At 36.3% G+C, this 13209-nt stretch overlaps 1 protein-coding gene across 9 annotated transcripts in view; it reads left to right on the forward strand.

Annotated features, from left to right (window-relative positions):
- The first annotated feature begins 1495 nt into the window (after positions 1 to 1495).
- The window catches only part of hyd (E3 ubiquitin-protein ligase hyd), an 89271-nt gene continuing 77557 nt past the window's right edge, over positions 1496 to 13209 (forward strand). For 7 of the 9 annotated variants that reach the window (XM_085951516.1, XM_085951521.1, XM_085951518.1 and 4 more), the window contains exons 1-4: positions 1496 to 1692; positions 5393 to 5593; positions 7361 to 7545; positions 11864 to 11938. In XM_085951516.1, the coding sequence (XP_085807642.1) occupies positions 1631 to 1692; positions 5393 to 5593; positions 7361 to 7545; positions 11864 to 11938 (523 nt within the window). In that variant the 5' untranslated portion in view covers positions 1496 to 1630. Of the gene's footprint in view, positions 1693 to 5392; positions 5594 to 7360; positions 7579 to 11863; positions 11939 to 13209 lie in introns of all 9 variants that reach the window. The other 2 variants (XM_085951522.1, XM_085951523.1) reach the window with 2 other exon arrangements.

Raw genomic sequence — 13209 nt, forward strand, 5'->3', positions numbered from 1 at the left:
AGTGGCCATTTTCTTCAGGTGATAACAAAATGTAAACTAAACTTCCCTTATCTGTACGGTTACAAGATGGTAGGTACCTACCCATTAGGACTAGTACCTAGGTAGTTAGGTAGTTAATGTTCCAACAACCGTATAGGTACTGAGCTTTGAGAATAGACGTTTGCCACAGAATATGTTGGGTGTATAACTTTAGGAGTAACGAAGAGAGAAGATAGTGTACTGAGCAGCTTTTCATCGCACTGAAAGTGAAGAGACAAGGTTGAACATGGCTCGGCCACGAATTGCAGATGCCGCCAGCTAATAAATGTCGTCCTGGTTTGTCTTTACTTCAAGCCAACCGGATGTTGGCGTCCTAGCAGGCCGCTAAATAGGTACCTACCTACCTAGGAGGTAGGTACTATCCATAAAGTGTTTCCCGCTGAGCTACGAAATGCTGACGATGATGCAAAAAGACTGGCGAGCGACATGATTCTTGGCACTGTTGCCATCTTTTCAAAGTGAAATTATAGTACAGAGCCTCCAAAATTATAGTATTTGGGGAAAAAATATAGTACGCGTTGTCGTATTTTGTTGAAAATGTATAGGTTTTGTGTTTCTAAGAAAAAAAATATAACGGAGAATTTGAGAAACTCCGATAACCCTTTTTATTTAGGTACCTCTTTTGACCAAAAATTTTTACCGAAGAATTCAAGAAATTTCATTTTAAACCAAAGTCAAAGTATTTTTTAGTATAGTACAAATACTATAATTATATAACGGTTGGCAACAGTGATTCTTGGAGGCGCTTTGTTGTGTCCAGCACTCGAAATGGAAAATTTTACGAACCGGAACGCTCGTTAATTTTGTGACAATATTAACATAGTTAAGTATCTAATTTTATGCGTGTTTTATAAAAATAAAGAGCATTCTAGCTCAAACGGTAAGTTAATTTTTTCCACGAGACAGTGACAATGTTGCAAATTTTACGACCTGGAACGGCGATCCGGTGAGCTCCAGTCCATTTCGAGCCCTGGTTGCGTCCATATGCTCCAACTGAAAAGCAGACATAATCAAAGAAGAGAGAAAAAAGGAGAAGAATGCTTGAACAAGCAATTGCCTAGTCTAGTCATTTCTATAGAAAGGTTCAATAAATCAAATTGCTTTTATAATTTTATTCATTGTTCCAGTTGGTTTTCGAAAAATCGTTTTATAAATTTATTAACGTGGGTAGGTAGGTACCTACATAATATTCCTAAAAAAAACTTACTCACCGATGATTCTAAATAAAATATAATGTATGTTTTCTCCCTGTTTTATAAATTATGGATAGATAGTTTGTTCTATAATATTATTATAATATTCAAAGGGCAAAGTCTTATAATTATTTTACTATTTGATTTACATTTTAGGTAGATAGATAGGTACAATTTGAGTATTTTAGTGAGTGCATTTATGATCGTCATTCCGATCAGCCATCAGCCATTATTGTTTTTTGTCCTTGTCTCGCACATGTAACCAACACCGCCATGCAATCTGAAAAACATGGTGGTATCCATATAAATTGTTGTGAGCTTATAAATTAAAGTAATGCCAGATGCATAGCAAATTGTGTTTAAAGTTGTATTTATAATTGTTCTTCAGAACATCGAAAATGTGTTCGATGCATTTCGTGGTCCATCCGTTGCCAGGGACCGAAGATCAGTTAATTGATAGGTAAAACATGCAACTTGTCTTACAAAAAAACTGACTCCATTGCTTTCGTATTACCGATTGTAGGAATGCCCGAACCCATTTTGTTCTCATTCCTTAATATAATTACGCAGGCTATTTTATTATAATTTTATTTCATATCGGATTTATCGCCGTTTTTGTCTGTTCTATAGAAAATGGTAGGCAAGTTGGAACAAGAACGAGTCAGAAATCATCTAATGGTACCCCGCATGTATTGCGCTAACTGCCATTACGGAATAGTCATCTAAATGTCTCTGGAACTCAAGATGTCGTATTATTTTTTCAGGATCAAATTTAACCAATTTAATAGCAATATTTCTGTTAAGAATCCGCTTTTAGGGCCCGCTTGTCGTATGATTTTCAACTAACCCTACAAAATTATTTGCCAGTCTAAGCACCCACCAAAATGCGAAGAATCATTAAATTCTTTACATTTAATACTACCCAGACATATTTAAGTTAATTGTTATTACACGTTTCCACGTATTATACGCATTCTGTAAAGATTTATCGTGAAAATGAGACAATTTATTAAAAAAATTGTGTCATTAGGAGTTGGGTCGCATGGATCGTACATCCATTTGACATTTGATTATTTTAGCTAAAATATATTTTTTAAAATACGAAATAAACTCACTACATAAACATTGTTTAGTTAGTGCACATTGTTTACGTCATATATTATATCGTAAATGTGTGATTAATTATTTCACAACAAATATTTTCCTATGCCATTTTCTAGAATTTCGTTTTAACATAAAATGGCCTCCAATTTGTCATTGTAAAATACTACAATACATACGTAGTAGATCCCCGTTTAAGTATGCTTTTCCTATCATTGTACATTGCGTATTATTATTTATAGATATTACGGAAATATTTCGGTTCCATCATGAATCTTGTCAGTAAGATAATTATTTTAAGTGTTTGAGGTATAACTGCATACATATAAATAATTAATAGGCATACACTGAAAAGGAAAAATGTGTCATGTTTGTACTATTGTCAAAATCAAATCACTTTTTGAGTTATTTATGCATGGAATTACTGCTGGCAGTATGTATTTTTTCCGACAGGTTCACTACTATCGTAATACGCATGAGCAAATGCATGAAAATTCAGTAGCTGCTGAACTTTTTTGATCCATTCATACAATCTTGCAACTAGCATGATAATAGATGGTAATACCCCGTTTCCACGTTCATAGATTTACTGCTAACAGTATGTATTATCGTGTCCATAACAAGATAATGCACGCGTAATGTATTATTGTGCAAGTTGCATACATGAATTTTTTGTGCGGTATCTGCGCCTGCGCAGTAAAACGATAGTGTTGTACCTACTGGAAAAAAACGAATTACACCTCACAGATCATTTTGACGTTTACTAATTTTAATAACCTTTCAAATAGCGCCATACAATGACAATGCGTCTCGCTTACATTTGAAGAATGAGATTGGCGAGACAGTCAGCACTTCTACGTGTAAACAGTTATTATGATGATAGTTTAATATACACACTATTGGTGCCAGTAAATCCATGCATATGTACAGGCGCTATAATACCCCGTTTACACGTGCATGGATTTACTGCTGACAGTACGTATTATCGCGGCCATAACAAGAAAATGCATGTGTAAACATGTATTATCATGCATGTTGTAAGATTGCATGCACGGATCACAAAGTTCGGAAGCGTTGGGATTTGTTCGATATCTGCGCCTGCGCAGTAGAACGATAGACAGTGGCGAACCTCCCGGTTAAAAAACGTACACCGCATACTCACTACGTACCTACTTTGAGGTTAACCAATTTTCATGACCTGTCAAATAGTACTATAAAATGACAACATTGCGTCTCCCTTACTCTTGAAAAATGAGATTGGCGAGACAGTCAGCAGTGTTACGTGTCCAAGTTATCCAAGCTAACTCGAATGAGTAGGACGTGGTCCGAGTAGCTTGGATAGGAATAATTAGTACGAAGCTGTCTCGTACGAGTGCGCTTGGATGGCGCCCGGTCCAAGTGTACTCGGATCGTACTTGGATCGTGGCAACGCGGCTTTATGCACTATGATCCCCATAGCCTATCTTCTTCCAAAAGTCACTCTTTGACACTCATGCGACATGTGTGCAAAACAGAAAAGTAATTAGCTTTAAAGGTCTTGTCCAAACTTTAATATTTCATTGGACATGGCTAAATCTGTCAACATTTCGATAACTCTTAGGGTTTGAGCAGACAGAGCGGTCGGCGTTCTGCGTTCAACCAACCGTTGACCGGTAGGGTTCAATACGAGTTCCGACAGCAGACATGTGGCGGTCAACAATAATGCGTTCCATTTGTATACAAACGTTGTGACACGGGCGCTGCGACTGCGAGACCGCTGTATTCCGACTGCGAATGGGAGTAAGTACGCAACAGTGGTGCGTTCTCACTTCCACTCGCAGTCGGAATACAGCGGTCTCGCAGACACAGCGCCCGTGTGGTTTCGCTCTATGTCGTTTGACAGCTCACATTCCGAAGATTAACCATTGCTTTTGTGGAGCTTAAAGGCGTCTCAAACAAAACGAAAGCACTGGATGCATCCGATAAATATGAAGCGAGAAGAAGGAGAATTTAATGTTCTTTTTCAGCAATTCATTAAAGATGAAAAACGATTTTTTATTTACTTTCGCATGTCAATACAAAGCTTCGATGAATTATATAATTTGATTACATTTGACATTGACTTGTAAACGAAATATAATCTAGGTACTAAAATTACTGCTGTAATCAATGCATATTATCAAACCGGATATTTAAAAACTTAATATCGATGATTTTAAACGAAGTGACATATAAACTTATTTGTTTGTGTACCTACCTCTATCTATAATATTTGACATTTCGATTCTAACCTTTCAATTTTACTCATAACCCCACATGTCAAATTTATTCTATTATTGAACTATGAAAACTATAAATCTCCCCAAATTATCAAGTATTTATGCACGTAAATCAATCAAGTGTTGATTTAAAAACAATATGTTTGTATTAAAAACGATTTATATAATTTGCGTCACTTAAATCAAGTATCAATCTTCTCTCTATCGATTAATTTTTCCGATCCAGACGTTGCAACGGTTGAGAGGTACGGAGTTCTTTGTAATTCCGGTAATAGAACTCTAGAACGCAAGCATTCTCATTGACCTGCGCGGTCTGACTGCCTGCTGTGTGCACAGTCATGATGAAGTCCATACAGTACAAAGAACGCGGAACGCAGAACGTCTGACCGCTCTCTGTCTGCTCAAGCCCTTAATGAAAATTCAACTAAACTATAACCAGTTTACACATGCATGGATTTGCTGCTGGCAGTACCATATTATCGCGACCATAACAATAAAATGCATGTTATAGCGCCTGTACACATGCATGGATTTACTGGCACCAATTGTTTGTAAATTAAACTATCACGATAATAACTGTTTACATGCAAAAGTGCAGACTGTCTAGCCAATCTCATTCTTCAAGCATAAGCGGGACGTGTTGTTGTATTTGACAGGTTGTGAAAATTGATATAACATAAACGATATAAAAAAACTCTCACTCTTGCGCAGCCTTTCAAATAATCATTATTTATTCATATGATTTTTGCTATGCAAAAACTGTCTATTTTTGACCCTACTCACTTGATGTTTTGTTGCCAGGTTGAAAGAAGTATCGGAGCGATTGAACCGATTTGGATATGGAGGAGCATCCCCCGCCCTATCCAGCTTGCGAGGGGTGCGCCAAGTGGTGGTGGGACCCACGCACGTGGCCTGCCTCCTGGAGGACGGTCAGGTGTGCAGGGTGGCCTTCTCCATCATACCCGACCGTTTAGATTTGACCAAGAATGACAATTCCAAGAGGTATGTCTCGATCATGTCTAATTAATTATTCATTATTATTAGTATATAAGATAATGACTTAGGTGTAAAATGGTAAAGAAATGCGTTGCATGGTATCGGAAGGTGCATGTCGCATAAGGAGGCAGACAAGAGTATATGATGTGTACAAATAAACATGTTGCTCGGTGAGTGGACATCTGCTGGACAAATGCCGGCATACAGTAGTATCCAAGAGGCACTAAATGACCACAGTAATATTCTAAACCTGCTTGATCGTAGAAAACATGAATTTTAATGGACGTGCATAGCAGCGGAGAACTGAGGATCGCGAATGAGTGGAAGGAGGTAGAGGAGATCTTCATCTAGCAGTGGATCGACCCCGGCTGATTGAAACACTGGATATGTCGTGGATGGATAAATAGACGCTATTGTTTCTTGAATTACTGGATATATTGACGTGCCTGCGATACACGACTGCTATGTCCACTTATGAAGTGTGGGTATCAGGTTCGAACCCGTGGTCTGGGAAATTCACACGTTTTTCAATGTGTGTTTGAACCCAGAGCACCGACCAAATTGGTTGTGCAAGTGGCTGATATCCATTCTTCAATAAAAAAATCTGTTGAAAAACTCGCAACAGATTTCTTAACATCTCTAACATATCAATTATTGAGGATCTGTATACAGGATTTTAATAAAATGTAGATAACGGATTTACGTAAAACGTGACGGCAAAAATAGTAAAGAGCAACAGTGCCTTGGTATGCCACTGCCGCTTTCTGCTTTAAGGCTCGTTCGGATTTGTTGAGTAGTTTAGTCGAGTGGCGAATGATTTAGTTTCCACTAAATGATTTAGTAACTGAAAAGTGTCTGAACACAGTACATTAGTGAGTGACATCAAAATGATCATTTTCAAATTATGTATGTTCAAAAAATAAATAAGTCAATAACTTCATTTAACATGGTCATATTGGAAGAATTGGAGGAAGGAATTCTACGACAACTAATGAACTTGACTAAAGATAACATGTTCAAACTTGTCTCATGGCTTGTTTGGTATTTAGTGAGAGGTGGTGGGGGCCGCTACTGGACTGAAAAATTGAACAAAATGGATTGACTTGACTAAATGATTTTACTAAATTACTTGACTAAATTTGTCTGTTCATACACGTTTAGTTACTAAATTACTCTTCACTCGACTAATCCGAACAGGTCTTTACACGTCATTGAATTTATTTTATTTATTGCTTTTTGTAGTTTTTCCCTTTGCAACTTGTGTCACAGCACATGTGCCTTAAACGAGTTAAATGTTGCCGTTTTTCATGATACAAATGTTAGCAACAATGTCGATGTTATCAACAGAATTATTCCACAAAAAAATATAGTTTTTTTTTCAGAAATACTGAACTTTTATACACTTTTGTATTACAATCAGCATAGGAAAAGATGGCAACAAGGCTTCATGCATACACTGTAAAAAAAAACTGAAACAAGGTTGAAGATGAAAGCATGGATATTACTCTTATAGGTTGGGGAGAGTTTCCTTTACAAAATGCTTCAATTGTTCCGCCAAGCAAAAAAGTTAAGAAATCGCTGTGATCATCTGAGTGGTCACAGTTCAGTATGATTTTCACTTAATTACCTCGTGTTGGCTACTTATATGGGACCTATGGATATCATCAGTGCGGCAAATCTTCTCGCGTCATATTTAACATCGCATAAATAGACCTGCAAATTGTATTTACCGGGTGTCGAAAAAATTCAATGGATGATCTTTTATTGTCGCAGTGGTGGAGGGGGTCCCGGCGGGGGAGGCGGAGGCGGTGGGGGAGCGGGCGGTGGAGCGAGCGGCAGCAAGGCAAGCGGGGGCGGGGGAGGGGGCGCAGCGGGGGGCAGCTCGTCCCGGCAGCAGCCCCGCACCCGCGCCCGAATCATGCGCACCAACTCCATCCGGACCACGTCCACTCCGCAGGGTGAGAATGCCCAAATTGCATATCGTTTCCTCGGTATTGTGAACAGTTTAATTTATATACCTACTCTTTATTTTTAATTTTTTTTCACTTTAACACTACGACGAGTGAAGTGGAATTCATTTTTATATACTGAGTCAGTGTTTCTCAAATTTAAAACATGCTGGTGCTCCTTTAGAGACAAATTTTACCGGCGTACTCTGCTTTTTTTCAAAGTGTTTTTTCTGTCAGATCTGAGACCTTTTTTTCTGGTCTTTGGCATGTCAATTTGAAAAGTACAGAAATGCAGTACAGACAGCCACTATTAAACGCAGAAAAGGTGCATACTTGGGGCATATATTCCGCAATGAGAATGATTTAAGTACTCATAATGTAGGTGAAGCTAGAAGGCAGCAGAAGCGTAGTGAGAAAGAGATTCTCTTGGCTACACAACCTACGTAAGTGGCTCAATGTCCATGGCGTTGGGGATCTGATACAACTGTACGATCTATTCCTTGGTTAATCATTTTCCCGTTTAAATTTATTATACCGATGATAAACACGTGTTGGATGTGTATGTATATGTATTATTCTAAGGCTGACTATAGTCAAGCCGGGGCACTGAATTACGAGTTAGAGATAATTTACAACTCCTCTGCGGCTTCCCCCCATTCTGAGTCCAACAGTACAGATTGACAAAAACTTGACTGTTTTGAAGATAGCGGTTGTATATGGATCACTAACCTAACCATGTATTTTTACGAAAATGTAATTGCAAATTAAACGACTGATCTTTGTCAGTTGTAAAGTAAACATCAATATGTGTACGTGCAGATTGAAAATGCTGAAAATAAAACAAATTCAATTTAAATCAAGTACCCGCAGCCGATAAATTGTAATTACCAGTCAAACAACCCTCGTCATGGATTCAAGTCAGGCCAGTATATGAATTGTGAATTCCACGTCACTCTTTAGATTAATTTTATTTTAACCAATAATGGCAATTATCTTTGGTAGTAAATCACTATTGGGGAAAATTAATTTAATCCATGTGGCAATATTGGGTAAGTGTTATTTTGTGTGAGTTCCTAATATTGCATTTTTTTTTTTTTAGATTTACTTGTGACGAATAGACATTTTTTTTTCACTACTAATAAAAAGTTGACCACGCTACGCATTCCTAGACCAAATGACATGTTTACTAAACTTATAAATGACTGACATAATATGTAACGTGTAATTCAAAACACTTGATCTTTTCACTTGTCTGTTGGATCTTTGAATGCATAGCGCGTGTCAAAATAACAATTTCATGTTTCAATAACCCATTACTCTTATTTCGTGGAATATAATCATTCTTTATTTTGAATTCTAGTTATGTAAATATATTATTGTGTTCATTTTTCTATGTTCAATATTTTTTCCTGCTTTCCGGTTACATAGTTACTTATGTCTCATCCTACAGAATCTAATTTAGCTAGGAAACACGATTTTTGCCGCTTTTAGAAAGAAATCTAGAGTCGGCAGTTCTTTATTTTATTAGTCTAAAAATAGTTATTATAAAAATATGATTGAAAGTTGATGGTAAAATTTATGACATGTGTAATATGTAGGCTTGTGAGTTTCAATTTATAGAATGCATATTATGATTATTGTGATTTATTTTATTAATTTCTTCGATAATGAGTAAGTCCGAGATGCATAGAATGACGACATTACGTTAAATCGGAATCTGTGCATCTATCGAGATAGAATGACGGATGCGAAAATCTTATCTAGCATTATTATTGTTGCAATTTTAAAAATTCAAATTACCCGCCAATATTTTTTATTTGACATACAATGGTAAACAGGGGCGATGGGTAGAGGTAGGGTACTAGATTCAACATAAATAGTGCACACTAAACTTTGTCAGTCATACTTATTTGTTTTTGTTAAAATAAGAATACAATAATTTGCCGATGGTGCTGTTTAGTTTTTAAAATGTAATCAAACCCTGCCGAAACCAAACCATAATTGATAAAAAACATTTTATAGATAAACAAATATTTTTTGACTATCATCTACACCATGGTTTGGATTAGACAGGGTTTAATCGAATTTTAAAAACAAAGGAACACTACACATTGTAGTCTTGATTCAACGAAACCAAATACGTTTGACTCACAAATTTTAGTGTGCTCTATTTATGTCAGATCTCAACAGCCTACCTCAACCCTTCGCCACTGATGGTTAAAGTATAAAAACTGTATACCTTGTATATTATATTAATTGACTAATTATAAATTATTTGTCATTATACTTTGGTACTTGAAATAATTCAATCCACATTTTCAGAAATTAATTATAATTGGTCACATCACGGATACATTAAGTATACCTACAGTGTATGATGTCTTATGATGTCGATTACATGGTGGCTGGCTGTTAGCACTGAGAATTTAATTCAGCTGGTCTTTTGTGTTTATATATATAATCAATGTTTATTATAACATTCCTTAGTCGGAAATAAGTAAGTTAAAACATGGACAGGTACAGGTTTAGTTATAAGCGACTCGCCTTAAACACTACCTGAGAAATAGCTACATAGTGTTTGGGTGATTACTGATATTTTATGCATCTCAGTCTAAACTTATACTGACAGAGAAGCAATAGGCTATATACAGTAAAAACTCATGATATACATACATTAATTAGACATACTTTGATTTTAAAGAGGTTTTACTGAATCAAATTTTTGCTTATGGCAAGCGACAAAAGGGAGGGGGTGTATGAATTTACTTGTTTGATATTATAACCAATTATTTTTCCTCTTTGTTTTAACCAATTTCCTCTATTATTTGTTTGGCTTCATAGATACCATTTCATTTGACTATAATAATAATGTGCACTGATGAAATTTAGCCAACGTGAATAACATTACTCCTTTACAACAATAATTCATAACGCAATGCCACCCAATCGTAGATTGGCAGACTCTTGATAACAATTTCATTCAATAACAATAAATGTACAGGAAATGTGTATTGTACACTTCATTAGATAATGGGAACCCTAATATGTACCTAATACATTATAGCTTCATTTTGTATGTGTTTAACGAAAATACCTTATTACTAAGTTTTAGTACCAACGTTCCCTCTAAAGTGTGTGCGCGTGCAAAGACTTCTATAAATTTGTCCGTACACATGTTTTTTTTTTAACCTCCGCACACAGAAAAATTGTTGAAAGTAGTATTCGAAACCAGATATTTTGTTTACCTAAATGGACTTGAACAATTACTCTTCACAGGCTCATTTGTCACAAAACGAATGTCGATACGTCATTCTATTTTAGTCTTTTTTACAATGATTACTTTCTTGTTACGCAGATACTTTCTCAGCATAATAATTTAACGAGTGCGTTAATCTATGCAAAAAATTTAAGTTTTGTACAATATTTACTGTTTTTGATCCATATGTAGAATAGAAAAGTTAGAGGGAACGTGTGTTAGTACCCAGGTAGATGAGTTATGGTAGAGGCCTGAAACAGCCAAAAGGTGAATCACTGGGTTAAAATTCAATATTGTCGCACCGTTTTGCATCCTTTATTTTGACGTAATCAATAATATTATTAATAAAAAATGCAATTTTCACTCCTAAGCTGATTATATGGGCCTCCATAGAGTGGGGGTTATATTGCTGAATTTTTAATGAGGAATGATTGTTAAGTCGTGCGCGTGACCCACTGGATCAAACACATATTTAAAAAAATGTGTTTTGTACCAGCCGTGCGATTAAACTCCTGGCTTTAGAGACCGGCACTCTACCAACTAGGTCACCGTGTGTCCTTTTAGGAGTCGTGGTTTGCACATTCTAACCACATGTCTGCCAAATTCACGTGGTGTTTGTTATTTTTATATTAGTTATTCACACATTCAGATACACAGTTTGCTAAAATATATACTGAAGTATATATGGGTGGGTAGCCATTTTTGTAACCCAGTAATGACACAATTTAATACTTAATACTTAAGTACGCTGACAATGCAAGAGTTTCTCTAACTGCTTTACCATTTATGTGGTGGAAAATCATCAGTTGTAACAGCACCCCCCTAAGAATCAGTGAACTATGGTATTTGATGCGAAATATCTTTGAAGAAATTTGGTAATTCGCTGCTTTTTAATGTGGCCTTTTCCAGTAAAAAAAATTCTTCATCTGTTTGATTCTTTTTATGCGAAGTGCGTGCGATATATCACCTTGACTTTTGCGTAGATTGTACGCGAACGGGTGTTGAAAAATGACTCCCCCCCCACTTGTGAATTGCTACTCATTTTCGAATATTGTCTGCCCAAACAAATAGGTGACACGAAAAGTCGTAACGTATTCACAAACGCGCGGGACTTTGCTGAGCATCTTTCCAGATTTGCCGCCTCAGGTGATGAACATTTGTAGAAATAAAATGCGTCGGCCGTATGAACATTACTGTCTCTTTGTCCCTCATTCCACTCACCAGCAAGACAGGAATCGACACGTCTTTTTTATCCCGACATATGGTCAACAAACCGTTCATAAAACAAGCTCACAGCTGTTTCTCCATCTCAGTTCAGTACGTCCAATTAATATACCATATCATCAGTCTATCTTGTAAAATTTATAAATCCCATTTTGGTATAATATAAGAGTTTCATCGACTACGTCAGTAATGTCAAATATTTATCTCTGTGTAAGATTCTTACATCTTATTATCTAATCATTTCAAAAATTAATTCACAAAAACCTGCTAAATCATGTTCAGAATAATTTGTTGTAATTTTTTTGATTTCGAATACCTTTTTAACAAAAATCAAACAGTTATTTTTTAAGAAAAGTTAGTTTGGATTTATAAGGTTTACAAGATGGAATGACGATATCGTTCAGCCAACAAGAGCTCGGTATGAATCATCGCAAATTTAAGTATCTTCCAGCTGTATAGTTGCACCACTTACGGATTGGGGGGTCGGATGTCTTGGGCTCATCGCACACTATGGCGGTTGGACATAACCACAAATTGCAGGAAGTGGCAGTCTAGGTGTTTGTTTTAGGGATGGCGTGGTTTGACACCTTCGCACCCCTCTGCATAGTATCCCTGTGTCTGAACCGTCCCTGAAATGCATATCTGGACTACTACTTTCTATGATTTGTGGTTATGTCTAGCTGTTGTAATATGCGACGACGAGTCTGACACCCTCTAAAGTAACTTCGATCAATAGTCTTTCAAAGGTTGTATCAATTAATTCTATCCGTATTTTTTTTTTATTATACATTAATACATAACGCAGTCATATTGAATAAGGTGATAAATCAGTTTTAAGAATGTCATACTATAGCTTTCGTTGGCCGAACCATTAGCCAGCTGGATTTTTATGGGTCGGTTGAATATTGCCTCGGTAACTATTCTCACTATCTTGAGGGGTGAGAATAAAATGAATGACTAGCAACCAATCGTCAATCATCCTCGATACAGTTTTATAAATCTTCACAGAATATAAATAGTAGTCGAATTCCACACTGAAAACTTACTTCATGGTATATTCTTCAACCGGTTAAATTTGTAACAATTCACAGTTTCTGCCGCATTCTAGGCCAGGTCTAAATTAGTCATATATTAAATATAATATTGTCTAATGTGTAGTCAAAGATACCTTCAATTGGATAGCATTGATCAAG

This window comes from Rhyacophila brunnea, unplaced genomic scaffold (assembly GCF_057557595.1).
Source record: "Rhyacophila brunnea isolate RB1 unplaced genomic scaffold, BYU_Rbru_1.0 scaffold_24, whole genome shotgun sequence".
In the NCBI taxonomy this organism is placed as follows: domain Eukaryota; kingdom Metazoa; phylum Arthropoda; class Insecta; order Trichoptera; family Rhyacophilidae; genus Rhyacophila; species Rhyacophila brunnea.